The following is a 24,161-nucleotide window of genomic DNA, read 5'->3' on the forward strand; positions in this document are numbered from 1 at the left end:
GCTCCAATTCCGTTTCCATTACCGGTGCGGCCTCGAGAACGGAGCAGCGGATGCGCTGTCATGCGTGGGCAAGCAACTGGATCTCTCCGCTCTCTCGGCTTGCCAGCCGGCATGGATTCAGGAGGTGGTCAATTTGTATGAGACCGACCCCGACGCACAAGAACGGCTGCAACAACTCTCCATCAGCAGCCCCGGCGAGGACGGCTACGAGCTCTACCATGGGGTGATCCGCCACCGCGGCTGCCTCTGGATCGGTGCCAACATGGCTCTGCGCACCAAGCTCATCGCAGCCCTGCACAACAGCCGTGGGCGGGCACTTCGGTTCCACCGCGACATACCAGCGGGTGCGCAAGCACTTTGACTAGCGTGGCCTCAAGCGTGACGTGGACGAGTTCGTGCAGCAGTGCTCGATCTGCCAACATGCCAAGCACGAGCACACCAAGCCGGCCGTCCTCCTGGCGCCGCCGATTCCCTCGGCACCCTGGGAGGATCTGAAGATGGACTTCAACGAGGGGCTTCCCACATCCGAGGGCTTTGACACTATCTAGTGGTCGTGGATCGTTTCACCAAGTTCGCCCACTTCATCCCCCTGTGCCACCCCTTCCACGCAATGCAGGTGGCGAGCGCCTTCTGGGACCACGTCGTGAAACTCAATGGCATCTTGGTGTCCATTGTCTTCGACCATGACAAAGTCTTCACCAACAACCTGTGGCGGGAGCTGCTGGCCGACGTCGGCACAAAACTACTCTACTCAACGGCTTACCACCCGCAGACCGATGGCCAAAGCGAGCGGGTCAACCAGTGCATGGAGATGTATCTCCGATGCGCCATGCATGACTCGCCACGCAAGTGGCACCACTGGCTGCTGATGGGGATATGTACCTAGGGTAGGGTCACAGGCCTGACCTAGACGTCCTACCCAAGGTACCTCATTAAAGACTTGATGGTCATGAAGAAGATTCCGACTGGATAGCCATGGCGTCTAAAAATCACAAGGTAAGAAGTCATTCGGAAGATGTTCCCCTTCACTCGACAACCAACTTCCACTCGGAAGAAACCAGTCGACGCAGAAGACCAGAAGCCACTCCAGGGAGGCCAACAGGCGAGCGTTCGGCTGATCATCATGAATAGCATTAATTACATACATACGTTATCAGTAACGTACACCTTTAAACTCTATTGATTGAACCCTTAGATGCTGGGGCCTTGATGAGGGGTAGAGCACTCTATATAAGCCACCCCTCACCTCTGGCACAAGGGTTCGCACCCCTTGTAACACATATTCCACACCACAAGAGCTCCGAGCACTGAGACGTAGGGATGTTACCTCTACGAGAGGGCCTGAACTCATACATCTTGCGTACAAGCTTGCCGTAGCTAGGACTATGCCCTCTCCTTTCGTACCCTACACCTCTACTGTCAGGTTCATTCCCACGACAGTTGGCGCCCACCGTCGGGCAGGCGTCTAAGCGACTTCCGGCAAGTTTGCAATCTTCACTCTCCGCATGTCTTCCGGCTGCGATTCGTTTCTGGGCGGTGAGATCCGTTTCGGCGCGCTCATCTTTGTTGCCGATGACTCGACATGGCTTCAAGAGGCGCCTCTCGACATCGAGGCGCTCACGATCAACGGGGCGACGCACTTCTGTGCAAGCTCCTGCGGCATACTCCTTCGGCAGCCATTGACTCCGTTGTCGACCGTTCGCTCCGATGTTCGTCGTCACAAACGATCCGGTCGCTCACGACTTCAGCGATGGGTGAAGCACGCAGTGGCTCGCCAGGCGTCATCTCCACCATCTCCGCAAGTTGCGGCCATCGAGCCTACTGAACCTCTCCGGAGCTCGATCCACTCAGCGTCCGATCAGTCTGATGTCCCTTCCGAGTGCGAGAGCTGCAATCCAGCAGCGGAGGTCTTCATGGCGGGTTCTATGGAGAGCCCGCCCGGGTTCGGTCACGGCGAACGCGATGTTGGAGAACCGTCGATTGGACACGCACGTCGTCGTCCAACTTCTAATCGAGCATTAGCGACAACTCTTCTCGAGTGGGCGACAGGACAACATTGAGGTATATCGTACTCCGGTACTAAATGTTGCAACCGCCGCTAAGATGGCAGATTTTATTCAGCCATCAAACTCAGAGGCTGGTAGAGGCAGAGCAGATTCGTACTTTGCTTCAAGCAGCGCAACAACAAAACTCAGCTGTATCATAGTCGCTCAATAGGTTGCACAGTAATTCACCTAGAGTAGATACAATTCGTTCAGTTTACAGTCCAGGGTCACCTCAGCGTTGCAGAGACGGGGGTTATCGAGAGAATCAACACAGAGACCAGGGGCGGAACCAGTTCGCTCCCCGTTATCACCGTGATGACCGCCGTCGGGTGCGTTCTCCTCCGAGGAGCGGTACGTATGTGTCCCGACACTACGATGACAGGCGCCTGTTCGGTGACGAGGGGAGTCCAGGATTTGATGCGAGAAATGTACTCGCGCAGAGAAGGATTGTCAGGGGCAGAGCTCACAAAGATGATTTCGAGAGAGATCGTCTGAGTGGAAGCGGTACTGCATTTTTTGGTCCCGAGTGCTTCAGTAGAGCAATCCGTTCTGCTGATATTCCCCCCAACTTCAGGTTGGCGGCTAGAATAAGTAAGTTCACAGGAGAATCCAAGCCTGAAACATGGCTTGACGACTACCGAGTGGCAGTGCAAATTGGTGGAGGTAATGACAGCGTCGCCATGAAGCATTTGCCTCTGATGCTGGATGGTTCGGCCAGGGCGTGGCTGAATCAGTTGGCTCCTTCTAGCATCGGCTGCTGGAAGGATCTCGCCCGAGTGTTCATCAAAACATTCGAAGGCACATGCAAGCGTCCTGCTGGTCCGTCCGAGCTACAGATTTGCGTGCAGAAGTCGAATGAATCTTTGAGAGATTATATTCAGCGGTGGACCACCTTCATCACACGGTAGAGAATGTTTCTGAGCACCGTGCAGTCTGTGCCTTCAAAGCCGGTGTCAGATACAGAGAACTGTATTTGAAGTTCGGTCGTACAGGCGACATGTCCATGAGCAAGATGATGGAGATTGCTGTCCAATACTCCAATGGCGAAGAAGAAGACCGCATCCGCGGCTGTGATAGCCTGGCTTATTTGGGATGATAAACTACTCATATCAATAAGGAATTACTTCTTTTACGGGAGCCCATTCGAACAGAACTCCCAGGTTAAGCGTGCTCGGCTTGGAGTAGTTCCCCGGATGGGTGACCAACCGGGAAGTTGCTCCCGGGGTGCGCATGGGCAGGACAAAGTGTGCAGAAAAGACTAGTATTGATATGTGGGGACAGTCTAGATTCCGTCAGGAGTAACGACCACCGGCGGGTGTGTCTGTTGCGTTACAGCAGCGGTAAAGGGAAATCAGTCAACAACGATGCTGGTGGCAATTCCAATCGGAAGCAGAAGCGCAAGGCCGATGGTTCCACTCCGGCAGAAGCAGCCGCCCTGGCGGCACGAGGAAAATTCAAGGGAAAACCGAAAGGGCAATTTCCCCCAAGAAGTCCAAGGGTCAGTCAGATGTCACCACTCTTCAGTGTAGCCTGTTGATCCAACAGTTTGAAGAGGATCAGTCGAGTGGAAAGGATCCTGAAAAGGAGAACGACGAAGAGAAAGTCGGATCACCCCGCTCATGTCGCTACTCTTGGTCGACAGGCTCTGGTGGTGGATCCGGTTGTCGAAGGTGTTCGGCTTCGCAAGGTCCTGATGGATGGAGGAAGTGGGTTGAATATTTTGTATGCAGAAACTCTTAAGGGGATGGGCATTCAGATGTCCCGACTCGGCGAGAGCAATATGCAGTTCCATGGAGTCATTCCCGAAAAGAAGGCCAAGTCACTCGGGCAGATTGCGTTGGACGTCGTTTTCGGTTCCAACAAAAACTTTCGCAAGGAGAAGTTGACATTCGAGGTGCTAGATTTCCAGAGTGCATATCATGCCATCCTTGGCCGTCCAGCATATGCTCGTTTCATGGCCCGACCATGTTACGTGTATCTGAAGATAAAGATGCCAGAGCCCAAGGGAGTCATCACAGTCGCAGGCAATTGACAGAGAGCCGAAGAGTGCTTACAACCAGGCTAAAAAATTACTGATCAAAGATGGTTGTGGTCGAACTGGAGGAATATCGGAAGAATGCTGACCCTGCCGACCTGATGCGCTCCAAGAAGCCCGCTTCTGAGTCCGCTTTTCAGTCGGTAGGTGAAGTCAAACCAGTGCACATCCACCCGACATATCCTAATGCTGCTCCGACCAACATCTCCACAACGCTCGACAGCAAATAGGAAGCCGAGCTCATCAAGTTCCTCCGTGAGAACTGGGACATCTTTGCATGGAAGCCTGCTGACATGCCGGGTGTACCTAGGGAACTGGCTGAGCACCGACTGAGAGTGGATCCAAAGGAAAAGCCTGTCAAGGAGCATTTGCGACGGTCTGCAGCAGAGAACAGAAAAGCAACCGACGAGGAGGTGGCACGTCTCTTGGAGGCGAAGTTCATCCGCGAGGTCTACCACTCCGAGTGGCTCGCGAATGTCATCATGGTCCCCAAGAAGGACAAGTCCCTTCGTATGTGTATCGATTTATGGAAAATCAATAGGGTCTGCCCGAAAGATCACTTTCCGCTCCCCCGCATTGATCAAATTGTCGATTCGACTGCGGAGTGTGAGCGTTTATCTTTTCTTGATGCTTATTCTGGCTACCATCAGATCCGTCTGTTTGGCCCAGATGAAATAAAAACGGCCTTCATCACCCCTTTCGGGTGTTTCTGTTATATCACCATGCCTTTTGGTTTGAAGAATGCCGGCGCCACTTTCATGTGTATGATCCAGAAGTGCCTGCTTGATCAAATCGGTTGGAACGTCGAAGCATACATGGATGATATTGTGGTCAAGTCTCGTAAAGGTTCCGACCCGTTGACTGACCTAGCGGAAACATTCGCCAACCTGAGGAAGTATGACATCAAACTGAATCCAGCTAAGTGCACTTTCGGAGTCCCTGGCGGCAAGTTACTCGGTTTCCTCGTTTCCGAACGTGGGATCGATGTCAACCCCGAGAAGATCGGCGCCATCATCCGGATGCAAAGCCCTGTGCGGGTGCACGATCTCCAGAGGCTCACAGGCTGTCTGGCGGCGTTGAGTCGGTTCATCTCTCGCCTCGGTGAGAAGGCATTGCCTTTATACCGACTCATGAAGAAATCAGATGTGTTCGAGTGGAATGACGAGGCAGAAGCAGCGTTTGTCGAGCTAAAATCCCTGCTTTCCACCGAGCCGGTGCTTGCCGCTCCGCACAGCAAAGAACCCTTGCTCTTATACATCGCAACTACTAATCAAGTTGTCAGCACGGTTCTGACCACCGAGCGAGAAGAAGAAATCAGATGTGTTCGAGTGGAATGACGAGGCAGAAGCAGCGTTTGTCGAGCTAAAAGCCGCGCTTTACACACAGCCGGTGCTTGCTGCTCCGCACAACAAAGAACCCTTGCTCTTATACATCGCAGCTACTAATCAAGTTGTCAGCACGGTTCTGACTGTTGAGCGAGAAGAAGGCAAAGCTTACAAGGTCCAGCGCCCAGTCTATTACATTTCTGAAGTATTGACCCCTTCGAAGCAAAAGGTATCCTCATTACCAGAAGCTCATTTATGGAATATACTTATCAGCGAAGAAGGTGGCTCATTACTTTCAAGATTATTTGATATTAGTCGTTAGCGATGCCCCATTATAAGAGATTCTTAACAATCGCGACACATCGGGTCGTGTGGCCAAATGGGCTATCGAGCTGTTATATTTTGACATCAAGTTCGAGGCAAAGAAAGCTATCAAGTCTCAAGCCCTTGCTAATTTCATGGCCGAGTGGGTGGAACAACAGCAGCCAGCTCAAATTCACTCGGCACACTGGACTATGTTCTTCGATGGCTCCAAAATGTTGAATGGGTCCGGTGCTGGTGTGGTATTGGTGTCCCGAAAAGGCGACAAGCTTAATTATGTTCTCCAGATTCATTTTGATTCCTCCAACAATGAGGCTGAATATGAAGCCCTCCTCTACGGGTTGCGTATGGCCATCTCACTCGACATCCGACGCCTGATGGTATACGGCGACTCAGATTTGGTGGTCAATCAAGTGATGAAGGAATGGAATGTCAGAAACCTCGCCATGACTGGATATTGCAATGCAGTAAGGAAACTTGAGAAGAAGTTTGAAGGTCTGGAGCTCCACCATGTTCCCCGATTGAAAACCAAGCTGCTGATGAATTGGCCAAGATTGGATCCACTCGGAAACCTGTCCCCAGCAATGTGTTCCTGGAACACTTACATACTCCTTCGGTGCAAGAGGATCCTTTCACTGAAGAGCCCCCACAACCGATAAGCACCTCTAATCCGACTGAGATTGACGTCCCAGCAGTGGTTGATTTAGTTATGGAAATTCTGGTGATCACGCCCGAGTGGACAGTACCATACATTGCATACATCCTGAGAAGAGAACTCCCTGAAGACGAAGCTGAAGCTAAGCAGATTGTCTGTAGATCGAAGGCTTTTACTGTGATGTGCAATCAGCTTTACAGAGAAAGTGTTACTGGCGTAGCTCAACGGTGCATCTCCCCTGAGGAGGGCCGACTGATCCTGGAAGAAATCCACTCGGGGACCTGTGGTCATCATGCGTCCTCTCAAACCATTGTTGCCAAAGCATACCGAGCTGGGTTCTTCTGTCCGCATGCTAATGAGATGGCTAAAGATATCGTTTATCATTGCGAAGGTTGCCAATTCTATTCTAACTTGTCTCACAAGCCCGCATCTGCCTTGAAGACCATCCCACTCGTCTGGCCATTTGCTGTTTGGGGTTTGGACATGGTCGGCCCCTTCCGAACAGGTCAGAGTGGATTCACACACTTGCTTGTTGTAGTCGACAAGTTTACTAAATGGATTGAAGCCAAGCCGATAAAGAAGTTAGACTCGCGCACCGCCATAAAGTTCATGAGAGATATAACATTTCGGTACGGAGTTCCTCACAGCATCATAACAGACAATGGTTCCAACTTCGAATCAGAGGAATTCAGGCGCTTTTGCTCTGCTCAAGGCACTCGGGTGGATTATGCGTCCGTCGCACACCCCTAGACCAATGGACAAACTGAGCGGGCAAACAACCTTATCCTTCAGGGGCTGAAACCGCGACTCATGCGGGATCTGGACATGCAGCTGGAGCCTGGGTAACTGAACTACCATCTGTTTTGTGGGGCTTAAGAACATCTCCTAACCGGTCGACTGGACGTACACCTTTCTTCTTGATGTATGGAGCTGAAGCTGTCTTGCCGAGTGTTCTCCTTCATAATTCTCCCCGTGTGGATTTATATTCAGAAGCTGAAGCTGAACAGGCGCGGCAGGACGGAGTGGATCTCTTGGAAGAGGAGCGTGAACTGGCCTTAATTCGGTCGACTGTATACCAACAAGATCTTCGTCGCTTCCATGCAAAGCATGTCAGGAGTCGGGCGTTCCACGAAGGCGATATGGTTCTCTGAGTGGATAAACAGAGACCTCACAAGCTAGCCCCTACGTGCGAAGGACCATTCGTCGTCACCATGGTACTGAACAATGGAGCCTACCATCTTTACAACCTCAAGAAGAGAGCCGATGAACCCCGTGCTTGGAATGCAGATGTACTCTGACGTTTTTATGCTTGACAACCGATGGGATTGATGTAATAAGAGAGCTTACTGAACAATGTTGCTTGTCAAAGTCATAATTTCTACAATTTGTGTCGATTCCGATCGAGCAGTTTCACACCCAAAATATACTCCGAGTGAAGAGCAATCCTCTCACTCGGGGGCTTAGTCGCGAACATGTTTTTGCCTAAGTTAAAAACCCTTCCGAGTGGATAGCAACCTATTCACTCGGATGCTTAGCTGCGAACCAGTCTTCGCCTAAGTATAGAATATATTCTGAGTGAAAAGTAATCCTCTCACTCGGGGGCTTAGCCGCGAACATGTTTTCGCCTAAGTTGAAATCCCTTCCGAGTGGATAGCAACCTATTCACTCGGATGCTTAGCTGCGAACCAGTCTTCGCCTAAGTATAGCCTAAGTATAGAATATACTCCGAGTGAAGAGCAATCCTCTCACTCGGGGTCTTAGCTGCGAACATGTTTTCGCCTAAGTTAAAAACCCTTCCGAATGGATAGCAACCTATTCACTCGGATGCTTAGCTGCGAACCAGTCTTCGCCTAAACATAGAAATTACTCCGAGTGAAGAGCAATCCTTTCACTCGGGGGCTTAGCCGCGAATCAATCGCCTAAGTAAAAAATCTTTCCGAATGAATAGCAACCTATTCACTCGGGAACATTCAAAAACCAAACAAACTCAGCCAAATGCAAATAAATTCGAAGAAATCCAGCACGGATTAAAGTCGTCCATGCAGACGAAGGTACTCGGGTTCAACACCCGAACGAAGTTCTAATGGATACAGTAACACTCGGCATACCGATGCGAATTAAAGTTTGGACGGTAATCAAAGTTCCTTCTCAAGGCTCACCAGGACTCGCAGGCTCAACGAAGGTGTCAAGGTCGATCCCATCAGCGATGCGAGTCGCCGCGTCGATGAAGGTCTCCATGAAATCTTCAAACTTGAGCTTCTTCGTGTTAGCCACCTGGAGTGCCTTCAACTTATCTTCCCTAGCTTCTTTGCAATGGACCCGTACGAGCGAAAGGGTCACGTTGGCTCCACATCGTGCAGCAGATTTCTTCCACGCTCGCAATCGGGCAACGTATCCTTGGACCTTCAAGAGGGAGCGTTGAGAGGAAACATATCTACGGCCATGGCATCTGGAACATGTGACTTGGAGGGGTCCAGATACGGCTCCACCTCTTCAGTCTCCTTGTCCAAATCCAGGTAGAATTCTGTGCGAGGGAAAAATGAAAAGTCAGTCACAATTCATTCGGTAAAGTTCGAAACGATTCACTCGGTGAAAGAAGCATACCAGTAAGCGTCGCGAGCATTTTGGTCAGGAAGTCCTTCAGAAACTTTTACATGGCATTCCCCCTTTTCGCCATTTGCTCAAGCTTTTTCCCCCATTCGATCGTTCTTTCTTCAACTTCGTGTTTTCTTCTTCCAACTTACCGATGTCCAAGAGCTTCTTCTCAGCAGCCTCGGACCTCTTAACTTCTGCAAGAACCTTGTCCTTGTCTTCGAGTGCGTTCTTCAAGGCATCCAAGTCATTGGTCTTCACCTCCAGATCCAGCTGAAGCTGGTTCTTCTCTGATTCCAAGTTGGCATACTTGGATCCAATCACACAGGCTTTCTGAAAAACATCAAGGAAATAGTTCAGTCAACACTAATATTTTCCCGCTCCCGAGTGGAGAAGTACAGTTCAGTCGACCGAATGGCGGCCCGCCGCACCCACCCAAGTTCTTAAGACTAATACCATTCGTGAACGATCGACATTAGTCTCGGGGACTACACCCAGTGGGTGCACTTAGCATGCCCCCACTGGATATAAACCACTCGACCAGGTCCGTCCTGGCCGAGTCACGAAAAAGAAACAGAGTGTGTTTTCCAATTAGACCCCTGCCGATGCAAGCACTCGACAGCGGTCTCGGGGGCTACACCCAGTGGGTGCACTCAGCGTGCTCCCACTGGATAAAAAAACCACCCGACCATGTTCGGCCTGGCCGAGTCAAAAACAGAGAATAACTCTTCAAATCAGACCCCTGCCGATGCAAGCAATCGACAACGGTCTCGGGGACAACACCCAGTGGGTTCACTCAGCGTGCCCCCACTGGATTAGAGACAAACAACCACACGACGCAAGAAAACACCCAGTGGGTGTAAAAGCATATTGAGAAGACTCAGTCGGAAATGAACTTACAATTGCACTTACTCGGATGTTAGCTTGAAGCACCGAACCGGCATCGTATGCCAACTTGCTAGCCTCATACGCCTCTCTGGTCCGCTGCATCATCAGTCCGGCTTGAATCATGGCTTCTTTAGCAGCTCCAGTTTGATCTTCCGGGACATGTTGCATAGAATATGCAAGCGTTGAAGGAGTCCGTGTCGCAACAGTGGTAACAAGAGTTACCGGAGGAGGCGCAGTCGGCACTGTTGTCATAACAGTTGAACCAGTCGGAGGAGCTGTAATCAAAGCAGTCAAACTGGCTGGAGGAACACTCGACACCGGTCCTGAAGGCATGGCCTGAGTTTGTTCGGCAGCCGTGCGTTGCGGTTCTCTCTCATCATCCAAGAGGATGATGTCTGTAGCTGTCAGTCGACAGTATCGGCTAGTTTAGTCGACGGATTCCATCTACAAAACAGAGTAAAATGAAGACTCATCATACCTTGTTGAGAAGCAAGCATATCCACAGCATCCAAGTCCATAGGATATTCTTCATCCCCAACAGGCATCGTCACTGAGGTAGCAGCTCTGGCAAGTAAATTTCACTCGGTCGTCAGCGACACGGAAAGTCACAATGACAAAACAAAGAAAGAGACGAATACTCACGTTGAAGCAACTGGCACAACAATCCTCATTCGGGGCAGGGCCTTCCGAGGCTTAGGAGCATCAGGCTTGGGTTGTTTGGCGGCTTTTTCTGTAGAGTCAATCGCAACAGCTTTGTCGCGCTTCACGTTCCTGCTGCTGAATGCTCAGGTCTTGCTTGGAGGAGCCGCTGGATCATGGCGATGCTTGGACCGTGATTCGGGCCGCGGAGGAGACTGATTTTCTTCCTCGCTGTCACCCGAATCATCTTCGCTCCCCTCACTGTCCTCAGCATAATTGTTGTCAACACTGCCACCTTCACTTTCCCCTCCGATGTCAAATTGATCCCCGTTGGGTACGGGAGAATGCATGTTTGACCACTCCTACAAGAAATAAAAGCAGCAGAATCGGTCGGTCAAAGATCCAGTCACTCGACAAAGACATGAAAGTAATCAGAAAGGATATAACGCACCAGGTTCCGTGGTTTGTTCTCAGCAGAGTAAGGTGCGACCCGCTTGGCTCCAAGGGATTGTCCCAGGGTCCAGTGATGCTCTTGAGCCACTGAGCTACGGTTTCTTCCGAAACCTCCTCCGGGTGCGACCGAGTGGAGTCCTCAGGGCCCGAGTAGTGCCACATGGCGTGATCCCTCGCCTGAAGAGGCTGAATGCGCCGACCAAGGAATGTCTCGAGCAGATTCATCCCCGTCACTCCTCCACGGACCAAGTTAACCACCTCGTTTACCAACATCCCCACCTCAGTCTTCTCATCATTGAACACATTTATCGTCCTAGGAGCAGTCGGTCGTTCCAAGATGAACGGAGGAAGGCCAGTCGACATGTTCAGAGACGCAATGTCATTGCAATAGAACCACGTCGACTGCCAGTTCCGGACTGACTCAGGAAGGGTCATCTGGGGATACGTACTCCTACTCCTCTTTTGGATCCCCAGACCACCACATAACTGGATGACGTGAGTCCTACTGTCACTCGGGTTTGCTTTCTTCACTGCTTGGTGGGAGCGCACAGAGAAGATGTGTTTGAACAGTCCCCGATGAGGAGGACATCGCAGAAAGCATTCGCACAGTGTGACGAATGCAGAGAGATACGCGGTGGAGTTGGGAGGAGGTTGATGAAGTTGTGCACCAAAATAATACAGAAAGCCGCGGATGAAAGGATGAGGGGGCAGAGAGAAACCTCGCTCAATTTGAGTTAGGAGGAGGACCCGTTCCCCTTCGTGGGGTTCCGGCTCGAGCTTTCCTTCTGGCAGCCTCCAAGACTTCTCGGCCACCATCCCATGCTCAACAAGCTCCAGAACGTCCTCCTTCCGGACAGTGGACGGGAGAAAGTCTCCCTGGATCCACCCCGACGGCAGCGCAGATCGGCCGCTTGGCTTCCTCGATTTCCCACCCTTCTTGGCGCGCTCAAGCTGACTCGTCTTGCCCTTCGTCATTGCTGCAGCGGCGGAGACGAACCAAAGCAGCACCTGCGAGACGGAGGTGGAGAGGAAGCGGGGAAGAAGCAGAGGGAGGCACTGCCTCAACCCTAACGCCGACCAGATTTATAATCGCCCGAGTGAGTCACTGACTGGTGGACCCCCCCAGATCTCTGTCTATCCCGATAACAGAGGAGACGTGATATGTGGCGATAAGGACGACACGATAATCGAGGCGTCGCTGCCCCACTTGCCCTGGTTGTTGCGTCATCATCGCGCAGCGCGTGGTACCCGAAATTTCGAATCCCGTGAATTCCGGACCTGACGAAGTGATCCGTCACATCTCAAGATCTCGTCAACCACTCGGATCAACTTCAAGTGCTTAAATTCACTCGGACGTGCTTCACAACAGAATCGATCAAGGTGAATGACAAAGACTTCAGTCGACACGAAGTTCTTCAAGCCCGGAAGTATGTTCAAGATCAGTATGACTCGACAGAATCCGCATCGACCCCTTCCTCACTCGAACCCCGATCCATTCAGGGGCTAATGATGGGGATATGTACCTAGGGTAGGGTCATAGGCCTGACCTAGACGTCCTACCCAAGGGTACCTCATTAAAGACTTGATGGTCACGAAGAGCATTCAAATTGGATAGCCATTGCGTCTAAAGTCACTCGGTAAGAAGTCACTCGGAAGATGTTCCCTTTCACTCGACAACCAACTTCCACTCGGAAGAAACCAGTCGACGCAGAAGACCAGAAGCCACTCCAGGGAGGCCAACAGACGAGCGTTCGGCTGATCATCATGAATAGCATTAATTACATACATACGTTATCAGTAACGTACACCTTTAAACTCTATTGGTCGAACCCTTAGATGCTGGGGCCTTGATGAGGGGTAGCGCACTCTATATAACCCACCCCTCCCCTCTGTCACAAGGGTTCGCACCCCCTGTAATACATATTCCACACCACAAGAGCTCCCGAGCACTGAGAGGTAGGGCTGTTACCTCTACAAGAGGGGCCTGAACTCATACATCTTGCGTACAATCTTGTCGTAGCTAGGACTCTGCCCTCTCCTTTCACACCCTACACCTCTACTGTCAGTTTCATTCCCACGACAGCTATCGATGGCAGAATTCTGGTAGAACTCCATGTTCCATTCGTCGCTCAATTGTACTCCATTCAAAGCGTTGTATGGCAAGGAGGCCAACCTGGGCGCAATGGCGACGTGGGTAGACGTGGCGCCCGACGGCGAGGACATGGACTGGCCCGCTCACGTCCACGCCTAGCTCGAGCGCGCACAACGGCGGTTCAAGAAGCATGCCGACCGCAACCGCACCGAGCGCCACTTCCAGGTTGACGAGCAAGTACTCCTCAAGCTCCAACCCTTCGTCTAGCAATGGGTCGTCAATCGACCCTGTGCCAAGCTCGCGTTCAAGTACTTTGGACCCTACGCCGTGCTAGAGAAGATCGGGCCTCTGGCGTACAAACTCAACTGCTGCCGACGAGCTGTGTCCATCCGGTCTTCCACGTCTCCCAATTGAATCCCTTCATGCCGGCGTACGCGGACTTGTCGAGGATTCCAGACCCCTCCGCCACCGCCACCGCCACCGAGCCTACGCGCATTCTCGAATGACGCATGATGAAACATTGCGACGCGCCGGTCGTGCAGCTCAAGGTGTAATGGGGCACCAGTTCGCCAGAGACCACAACATGGGAAGACTATGAGATTCTTTGGCAACGCTAGCCGCACCCAGCTGGGACGAGGAGGAAGATGAAGGAGCCGCACCTTATGGGCGGGGTGGGTGGGGGGGGGGGGACACCTTGCCTACACTTGGCAAGTGTGACTGGCACGCCTGCGAGCTGGACCCACCTACCGGTGGAGGGTGTGTGTGTGTAGGGGCTTTAAAAGTGGCCGCCTGTGGCCAAGGGAGTCATGCGTGATGAACATTCCTCTCTGCACCTAACCTTTTACTTTGCAATCCCATCCTTCTTCTCCAAGTCTCATCCCCTCCCTGCTCTTCTCACGTAACCCTGGATCGCCGATCCCCTTTCTCCTCGGTTCGTTACATGTCAATAGTGACAAAACGGGTAACGTGTTCAAAAGAGTTCAAAGGAAACCTTCAGTACACACTGCAGACTGTGGTTCTTGAGAAATATCCAACGGCATATAAGTTTTTATCCTGAAGCAACCTAGTTCATCCCACAATCATGATTAATTTTTTTCTGACTGTTGTCCTCTTTTGAACAACCTTTGAGAAGTAAAGTTTGACCAGGATAGTTTGATTTGATAAATGACTTGATGATGGTTGCAGGTAGACTCTTATGCTTATCTTCCTGCAAACATGAAGCACTCTGTGATATCAGATAAACCAACCACTCTTGTAATCTTTGAGAGGAGGTACAATGGTTATATTCCAGTGTTTTGCAAATTTGATTTTTATTCACCATTCATATAGACCTAGTTGCATTGTTCTTGTTGAAGGTCATCTGTCAGTTAAACGTGTTCTAATTCTCCAATATTGAATTAAGTTCCATGACAGATATTGGTTGACATTTAGTCAATTATTATGATAATCATTGCGTCAATTATTATGATAATCATTGCCTTTTCCCCCTTTTGTTCTGAAACTCACTTAACTCGGGTACAACTGTACAAGTGTTTTTCATTCAATGTTTTTTTGCTGTTTTTTGCTAATTCAAATAATACCAAGTTCTGTTGCAAATATGTTCCTTTAGGTACACATCCATTGGGGATTACCAACCTGATCTAGTTGTTGGTTCAACAGATAAGCAACCCCTCCTTGAAACTCCAGGAGAGGTCAATGTTACTGTACTTTTTTCTTTGGATCATCTTTCCTACAATCTCTAGGCACCTAAGTAGCTTGGATTCCTGCCATTTATTAAGCCTTTGTTATATAGTATATACTACGTGTATTCCAGATGAAGGAACCACTAATCAACAAACTTAATGTGTATTTCAGAATCTGAATGTATATATCAATATCTGGTTGCTTTCATTTGCAAATTTGTCTTGTTTCTGATCCTCTTTGCCAACTTTGAACGTCCATAAAAAACTGTTGCTTTCTTTCCTGTTACGACGTTCTGTCTTCAGCCCTGACCTCAAATCTTTTACCTCTTGTTTTTTCACCAGGTATTTGAATTGAGGAAGCTGCTACCCACTTCTCTACCTTATGACTTTAATATTCATGTAAGTTTGATTATCTTTGGCTGGTTAAGTTGCTTATTGTGTCATAAATTGTTCGACCCAACGTTGAGTTTAAGCCAACCAAGCATTGTATTTAAAACTCTTTCTTGGCCACTTCGAGTTAATCATGAACTTCCCTCACAAGAAAAGGGGAGTTGTTCACTGAGTTTCAGCCGAACAAAGAAATATGTTCCACGTTGAAGCATTTGTTGTTGGAAAAGGTTTTACGCTGTGTGAAACACTTTTATTAGAGGGGACTAGTAACAATCTTACAAAATATTACCGTACAACTGAGAGTTACATCGATGGCGTATTTTCAGGTTAGGTTTTGTGAGCCCCACAACATAACATATAGTCCGAAGTTGTTCATTCAGATTAGAAGTGTCTGCTTCTGAATGATGACTGAAGAATGAGTTTCTTGATATGCTTCTCCCTCACTTGCAGATAATGGACTTTCAGCCAGGCGAGTATCTCAATGTGAAGGTATGTACGTACATCTTTGTGTGTGTATTACAATACTTTTAATAATTTTGATAATGCCTGTTATGATGGGCGAACTGCAATCATATTCTGTTTCTTAATCTAAAACTTCTCACTAGAGGATATTTGATGCTATTTTGCATGCATTCATTCACAGCAGTAGCACCATCCTGTTCTGAAGCCTCGGTCTTCTTTTTCGATTTGATTCTACCAGGAGGTTCATTACAATCAACATGGGCTGCTGCTTTTAGAGGGACAAGGAATATATCGATTGGGAAATAGCTGGTAAGGATGCAGTATTAAACATTTTGTTGTTTTATGACTAGAGATGGAAGTTGTTTCATGAAAGAGGTCATATCTTGGTTGTGATATATACTATATCACTAAGCTCCCTAAAACTGGAGGCCTCTCATTCACTTGAGGTCATCAATTTGGAATTGGGTCACCGATTTTGACCGGATCAACAATCTCTCACTCAATTATTTTAATTAACTATGGTCTCTTATTTCATTGAGAAATTAAATATGGGGTTTCGATAAAAAATTGAATGGGTCAACAATTTTTCAAATCAATTGGAAGCAACCGGCCTATAAAAACTTATCAATCCTAGGCACCCTCTCATCACCTAGAAAAAAATAGCGTCAACATATAATATTATAGCACCAATATAGTACATGCAGCCACCAACGCAGAAATTGTTCCCACATAAGTATGAGTTGATTAGCAGATCACGAAATCACACCGCGAAAGCCCGCTAGAACACCGCATTATATGAATAAAAAAGAAAAGGCACTCCATCATCTTCCCCCTAACCAAACCTAATACTCACTCGGTTCTACGCCCTCCGTCCCAAATTAAGTGACTCAACTTTGTACTAATGTTAGTACTCCCTCCGGTCCTTTTTACTCCGCATATTAGATTTCGGTCAAGTCAAACTTTACAAAGTTTGACCAAATTTATATTAAAAAATATCAGTATCTGCAATATCAAATATATACATTATGAAACTACATTTCGTAAAGAATCTAACAATATTGATTTGGCATGGTGAATGTTCATAATTTTTTCTATAAGTTTGGTCAAAGTAGAGATACTTTGACTTCGGACAAAACTTATATGCAGACTAAAAAGGACCGGAGGGAGTACAAAGTTGAGTCACTTATTTTGGGACAGAGGGACTAAAATATAAGGTGTATCAGTTTATTGAAAAGCCAACTTTTTTTTAACTTTGACCAGGATCAGACGTAAAGACATCCACAATACTAAATAATAAAATATGAAAATTCATTTCATGGTGAATCTAAGAATCCGATTTGATTTTATGGATAATGATATATTTCTATAAAGATGTGGTCAAATTTGAAGAGGTTTGACTTTTTAAAAAACCAATACACCTTATATTTTAAGATAGTGAGTACAAGATTATGAAAATCCGAAAATATCAACAACGCAGCGAAGTGCGCCCAACCCTTCTAGTACTAGAAGACGCTTGCTCCATAGTCATTACCAATCAGACAATACTGACATACAGTAGCTTTTACAAATATGTTGGATTATTTTTAATATGCATAATTTGCAATTTATTAATATGTTCCATTTTTTGCTTCCTTTTCCGTCCATTGCCCTTCAAATGTTTACATATTTTTGACTTGCAATTGTAACATTATGTTCTCAAAGCCAGCATACAGTGTTCTTTCCTGAAAGTGTAACGTCAACTGCTGTTTGGGCATATATTTCATAATGTTCCATATTCCACTATAGAGTATTTTGCATTGATGATACAGGTATCCGGTGCAAGCCGGCGATACCATTTGGATGGCGCCATTTGTGCCTCAATGGTTAGTGTGTGCGAACTTTGCGTTCATCATTGATGAACTTGGCTTTTGTAGGCAGCTCATGGCTGTTGCTTTGCTGTTCCAGGTATGCTGCCCTTGGTAAAACCAAGTCTAGGTACTTGCTGTACAAAGATGTCAACAGGAATCCACTGATATGAGCAGGGCACCATAGAGAGCTATGCAACTATGAAGAGTTCTTCTACGAGGTGCCCCCCAAAAAGAAATTGCTCCAATTGCTTGCTGGCGAACTGCCCAGATTCCAGAGTATCAATGTAAAAATAATAATGTCATATGAGTACATGGAAAATTGTGATGTTCATGGCTGCCCACAGGTGGTTAGAGGATGATATGAACTGTGATATTCTTTTCTCTTTTTTCGAAGTTGAACTGTGAAACTTCCATGTATGCGTGTCTGGACAGAAATTGCCGCAGCCGTGGCACTTCAGTAATCTCGACTGGCTAATCCCCTAAATGTCATTCGTTTTGTTTTGTATGTGGTCCATTTTATTTATTTTTAAAGATTTATATGTAGAAACGGAGGGAGTAAGTAAGTTGGTGTCACTCGATGGAAGAGTGGATGTACAAACCCACGGTGCATGTTAAGTCTTGCACTTAGGGCATTTCTAATTGATCCCCAATACGGCCATAAGGGAGTAAAATTTTCGGTTTACTCCCTTACGGTGGACCTAGCTGATCCCCTAAAAACGTTAAGGGAGTATTTTTTTACTCCAGCTCTCTATCCCCCCCCCCCCCCCCCACCCCACCACCACCACCCTAATTTCCCTAAATATGCTCCAACTTTGGGTGGCTGCATAAAACTCCCTCTCCCTCCCGCGCCATACTCAAGCCCGCCCTCGACGCCATCAATGACCTCCAACCTATCCGGAATGAATAGCTAACACCCCCCGCTCACCCCGTCGACCACCTCCAAGCTGCACGGAATGAATAGCCAACACCCCTCGCTCACCCCGTCGACCACCGACGTCGGCGTATCGCCGCAGGAAACCACCCGCGTGCGCCATACTCACGCCCGCCCTCGACGCCATCAATGACCTCCAAGCTATCCGGAATGAATAGCCAACACCCCCCGCTCACCCCGCCGACCACCTCCAAGCTGTCCGGAATGAATAGCCAACACCCCCTGCTCACCCCCTCGACCACCGACGTCGGCGTATCGCCGCAGGAAACCACCCACGTGCCATTGTCGGTGTCGAGAAAAAAAGCTTGATTGTCGGTGTCGAGAAAAAAGCTTGGGATGACAAAGAATCACACGCTCCAAGCTTCGCCTCCAACCGTGCTAATGGTGTCTGGGGTGGCCACTCTGTCTCCCGCAACGGCACGCCGCCCTCTCGTCACGGATACCAGAGGCAAATGGGCTCCAAAGCCGCCGCCGCCCGCAACGGCACGCCGCCCTCTCGTCACGGATACCAAAGGAAAATGGGCTCCAGAGCCGTTGCCACGGCGGCGGCGCTCGTCGAGGCGGCCGCCAAGAAGAAGACAAAGAAGACTGCGGCGATGCCTCATCCAAAGGCTACACCTCGTGCGACAACTTCGGCTGCCCCTATGGCGATTGCTCCGACGCGAGCGGCGGCCGCAGTTGGCAACAAAAAATGCGACCGCCGAGTGCTTGATGAAATGCCAACAAGGTAAAAATAAAATCTCGCATCTCCTTGGCATTCAAGAGTGATTGTTTATTGTGCTTGCTTTGACATTGTAGAGTGGAGATGAACACGACCGGATTCCTCACATCGTTGGAGTCCTTGGCCACCGTTGGCCTTGATGAGCTCAACTATTATGACTCGTTTCAGGATCATCTGACCACCCAAGACCCAAGACACGGAGGAGGCCAGGGAGGAGGTCCAAGGGGTGGTGTTCGAAGAGGAGGTGGTGGAGGTGACCGGAGCAAGCATCAAGGCCTCAAGGACCCGCACCCAAAACTACAACCAAAAGGAGGACATTGCGCTTTGTGACGCTTGGTGTGCTATCTCCATGGATGCAATGATCGAAACGGATCAAATCAAGACCATGTTTTGGGAGAGGATCACCGACTACTACAACACCTCCGTAGACGTGCGATCAAGCAGTACACAAGGTTCGTTTGGGCATTGTTGGAGCATCATCCATGATCAATGCAACCGATAGTCCAGTTGCATCGACCAAGTGAACCATGCTCCACCGAGTGGTGTGCAAGTGGCGGAGTATGGTGTTGGAGATATGCCCTAGAGGCAATCATGTATGATGACATTTCCTATGTGTTTATGAATAAAGGTAGTCCTTGGAAATTATCAATGATGTGTATTAACAAGTACGTGACTTGTTTGTGAGACTACACATTGTATGATGGTTGTCCTAAATAGTGCCTAGTCGAAAGGGTTGTCTGGACACGCAACCAACCAGACTAGCATATGACACGGTGGATGGTTCTGTCGCACTGACCATATAGCATTGGATGCTAGCCGGATAATATGGACCTAAAAAGGTTTGGTCGGATTCGGCGTAGTCGGATCTGAGTCGAGATAAGGTCTCAGTTGGACATACCCAACTATGTGATGCAGCGATAGGTTATTTGTGAGTCTCTAGTACAACGTCCGTTATATGTCCTAAGACCTGAACTGGCGCATGTAATCGGGATGCTGATAGACCTGCTTTGGGCCAACCAAACGGTACTCTGTGACTTGGTAGTTACAAAGGTAGGTTTCGAGCTTGTCCAGACCCATTTTACGAGACATGGTCGAGCAAGATGGGATTTGCCCCCTCATTAGGAGAGATATACTCTGGGCCCCTCACGTGATCCGAACTGGATAAGCATGGCCATACAATGAGGATTATGAGATAATTCGAAGTGTCGGTCGGATTCACCAGAATGAGAAAGAGATTGTGTGGCAACCAGAATGACCATGTCGCCTTGAGCACGACAATATGTATCGTGTGCCAAAGGGAACAAAAGTGTGAAGTACATGTTCGCCTAACCAGCTTCATCAGACACTTGGAGTCGACACGCTTTGCTAGAGGCCGCTATCGACTAGTCGAGCCGGATGTGATCTGAATCACGACCAAGTGAACGAGAACCTAAGGGGTCACACACTTAAGGGAAGGAACTACTTATAGGCTTTAGGATCCGTGCGAGGCCCAAGAGTTGAGCCCAAGCCAGATGCCTATATATAGTGGAGGTGCAGCACACTTATTCAGTTGATCGCTTTAGTGCCGTCATTAGGGCTTTGGATGTGTTACAACTAGCCACCTCCACTTGCCGTCGACTCTCTAATCGGACCTAGTAGTCCGTCGCACGATGTTCCTCCTGCATGTGCGGATACCATTAGAGGTGGTGCACTTGCGCTGCTTCAGCGAACCTGTATGTGGGATCCGGAGAACGGCTGCTCGAGGGAGATCGTACTAGGAGGAGACGGACCACGCGGACGCGCTGCCCCAACTCTATTTCCGCTGCACGACACTGCATGTCTAGTGGTAACGATTTGAGATCCATCTCCATAGCATGTTCTTGGATGTTCTATGCATAGAAAATTTAATTTGCATACGATGCACCTACGATAGATCCCAACAGTGGTATCAGAGCCTCTGCTATAGGTTTTGGTTTTAGAACGGATGCATATTTTATATGTGAAGGTGGCGGATGAGATCTGTCGTTGTTTATGAGATCGGCTATGTGCACAATTGATGAGATAAAATGCACAACGGGACCATTGAGGCTATGTTTTCTATCAAACGGAATCGATGAGGTCGTGACACAACCTACCCTTACCGGTCGGTTTCCGCCATCGGGGTTAATAGTGAAACGCAAATCCGAACCGGGTTTGCGATGATCGAGGAGATCGGTGAGATCAGAAAATTCGGCATGATCGGAATGCAGATTCGATATGTGATTTCTGAAAACGTGGGACACTGCCCATTTGAATGTTGGAAATATGCCCTAGAGACAATAATAAATTAGTTATTATCATATTTTCTTGTTCATGATAATTGTTTATTATCCATGCTATAATTGTATTGATTGAAATCTTTGATACATGTGTGGATACATAGACAACACAGTGTCCCTAGTGAGCCTCTACTAGACTAGCTCGTTGATCAAAGATGGTTAAGGTTTCCTAACCATAGACATGAGTTTTCATTTGATAACGAGATCACATCATTAGGAGAATGATGTGATGGACAAGACCCAACCGTAAGCATAGCATTTGATCATATCACTAAGTTTATTTCTATTGCTTTCTACATGCCAAGTATCTATTCCTAAAACCATGAGATCATGAAACTCACACCGGAGGAATGCCTTGTGTGTATCAAACGTCACAACGTAACTGGGTGACCATAAAGATGCTCTGCAAGTATCTCAATAGGCTCTAGATGGTTTCCCTCCACTCTTCCATCATCTCCAGCGCAGGCGGGAAGTTCAGCAGCAGGTGAGCCTGCGCTAGAGCTTCTCCCACGGTCTTAGGGGCCGGGGCACGGGTAGCCCTCTTACTCCTAGCAGTGCTAGAAAGAGCACTTCCCCGCGCCGTCGCCCACCCGCGGTCCTCACTAGGGGGAGGTGGCCGAGCGTGGTCATGCGCTCCTTGCACATGAGCCTTACCCACGCGATGCCCCGGATCGTCTTCTCGCGGGTGTGGGTCACGGTTGTCTAGTGAGGGGCATGGAGGAAGTCCGGTCGTCGTCCCGAAGTTGTTGCCGCGGCTACGGCGTCGCCCCGGCCATCGTCGGAGCGCTTTGCGCTAGCACACCGGCAGGGTTCGGGTTGTGGCTTGCGAAGATCCACGCGGTATTGTGGCTGCGTTCACCAGCGCGATGCGTATGGTCACCACGCTCGCCCTCGTCGCCCGTTTCGGCCGACGTGGGCAGCTTGGACGTCAAAGGGGCGGCCGCCATGCCGCCTCAAGTTCTCTTGGGTGCCATGGGCGTTGAGGGAGATACACGGAAATGCCAATGAAGATACGTGCACAGGAGATCCCCCTGCGTGGTGCGCCAAAGATGTCGGGGGAATGGACCAACGATGATCTATGGGACCTTGGGAGGCCCCTTTTACGGTTCTACAAGGGGGCTTCCGTGCACAGAGAGCATCAGTGAGCCAGATCACATGCAAGGGGTTTAACAGGTTCGGGCCGCTTGGGAGCATAAAATCCTATGTCCCGTTTGTGGTGGTAGTTAATTATGTGGTTGAATACAGGAGCGCACCAGCCCGACAAGGATGCTTGAGGGGCTCAGCTACGAGTGTGATTGAACAGGGTGTCGACCCTTTCTCGGTGGCCATGGACCTCCTTTTATAGGGTAAAGGGGTTACCACAGTGGCTAAAATGGTCGTTTTACTCGGTGTACAGTGCGCACTGCAGTGATGTGATTGCTTGCCAGAATAGGTAGTGGGAAATACCAAACTCTGGCGGACTAGGATAGGTACATTGAATGCGCTATGAGGTGGCACACGGACGATGTACCCCAGCAAGGATTGCCTCTTTCCCTGTGGCGTTTGCCAAGCTGCCTTGCTATTCTGCTGCCACGTAGCGGGACGGGTGTCATTGCGGCCGGGACGCGCCCGCTGCCATGGCCATGTGCCTGTGCCAGCTCTGCCTGCCTGCCTGCCCGCCCGACACCTCGGCTGATGTAGACAATCAACCCCCTCGTGAGGTGGAACGGCGGCTTGGCAGGGTGGGAGCTGATACGTCCATTTTGCATCATGTTTTGTTACTGTTATTTATAGTGTTCTTATGCATTTTGCCACTTGGTGGAGTAATTCTAATGCCTTTTCTCTCATAATATGCAAGGTTTACATCAAGTGGGAGAATGCCGGCAGATGGAATTCTGGACCTAAAAAAGGTACATCAGAGTTACCTATTCTGCACATCTCCAATTGGGCTGAAAATTTATGGAGATTTATTTGATAATAAATAACAATACTGGAGCAAATATGTATTGGAGGGGGGTCACCACACGCCCACTAGACACCAGGGCATGCCAGGCCCCCCTGGCGCGACCTGATGTCTAGTGGGCCACCTGGCCCACCTATGTCGACCATCTTCTCGTATAAAATCCCTTATACCCTGTAAAACTTAAGAGGAGGACTCTCGAGACGAAGCGCCACCGTCTCGAGGTGGAACATGGGCAGGAGCACTTTTGCCCTCTGTCATGGGAATGAGGTTGATAGTTGAGGTGAGGGGTACGTAAGTAGAGGGCAGAATCCTAGCTACGACAAGTTTGTACACACGATGTATGCGTTCAGGCCCTCTCGTGGAGGTAACAGCCCTACGTCTCAGTGCTCTGGAGCTCTTGTCGTGTGGAATGTATGTGTTACAGAGGGTGCGAACTCTTGTGCCAGAGGGGAGGGGTGTCTTATATAGAGTGCGCTATCCCTCATCAAGGCCAAGCAACCAAGGGTTCAATTAATAAAGATAAAGGCGTACGTTATCAGTAATAAATGCTACTTATGATGACCAGTTGAATGCCCGCTCGTTGGCCTCCCTGGAGTGGCTCCTGAACTGCCTTCTAGTTCTTCCGAGTGTAAGTCTTCCATCGAGTGGAGGGAGAAAGCCTTCAAGTGGGTGTTCTACCGAGTGACCCATGTACTATGGCGAGTTAGTCAGAGTCTTCCTTGAAATATTTAAGTCTTTAATGTTGTGTCCTTGGGTAGGACATGTAAGTCAGGCCTATGACCCTACCCTAGGTACATATCCCCATCTCCCTTCGGTAGAGTGATTCTGTCGGAGGAACTTCCCT

The 24,161-nt window shown here is 49.1% G+C and overlaps 2 protein-coding genes across 3 annotated transcripts in view; both read left to right on the forward strand.

Annotated features, from left to right (window-relative positions):
* The window catches only part of LOC123426009 (probable (S)-ureidoglycine aminohydrolase), a 37,542-nt gene extending 19,615 nt beyond the window's left edge, over positions 1–17,927 (forward strand). The window contains exons 6-12 of one of the 2 annotated variants that reach the window (XM_045109786.1): positions 14,231–14,316; positions 14,655–14,736; positions 15,070–15,126; positions 15,568–15,606; positions 15,818–15,888; positions 17,388–17,441; positions 17,524–17,927. In XM_045109786.1, coding sequence (XP_044965721.1) covers positions 14,231–14,316; positions 14,655–14,736; positions 15,070–15,126; positions 15,568–15,606; positions 15,818–15,888; positions 17,388–17,441; positions 17,524–17,596 — 462 coding nt within the window. In that variant the 3' untranslated portion in view covers positions 17,597–17,927. The other variant, XM_045109788.1, reaches the window with a different exon arrangement.
* Positions 17,928–18,790: 863 nt separating this feature from the next.
* LOC123429984 lies at positions 18,791–19,631 on the forward strand. The gene is made up of 2 exons (XM_045113944.1): positions 18,791–19,084; positions 19,156–19,631. Exons 1-2 carry the CDS (start codon positions 18,810–18,812, stop codon positions 19,406–19,408), a joined length of 528 nt encoding a protein of 175 aa, XP_044969879.1. The 5' UTR covers positions 18,791–18,809; the 3' UTR covers positions 19,409–19,631.
* Positions 19,632–24,161: the final 4,530 nt, after the last annotated feature.

The sequence above is a fragment of the Hordeum vulgare genome, chromosome 2H (assembly GCF_904849725.1).
Source record: "Hordeum vulgare subsp. vulgare chromosome 2H, MorexV3_pseudomolecules_assembly, whole genome shotgun sequence".
Taxonomy (NCBI): Eukaryota; Viridiplantae; Streptophyta; class Magnoliopsida; order Poales; family Poaceae; genus Hordeum; species Hordeum vulgare.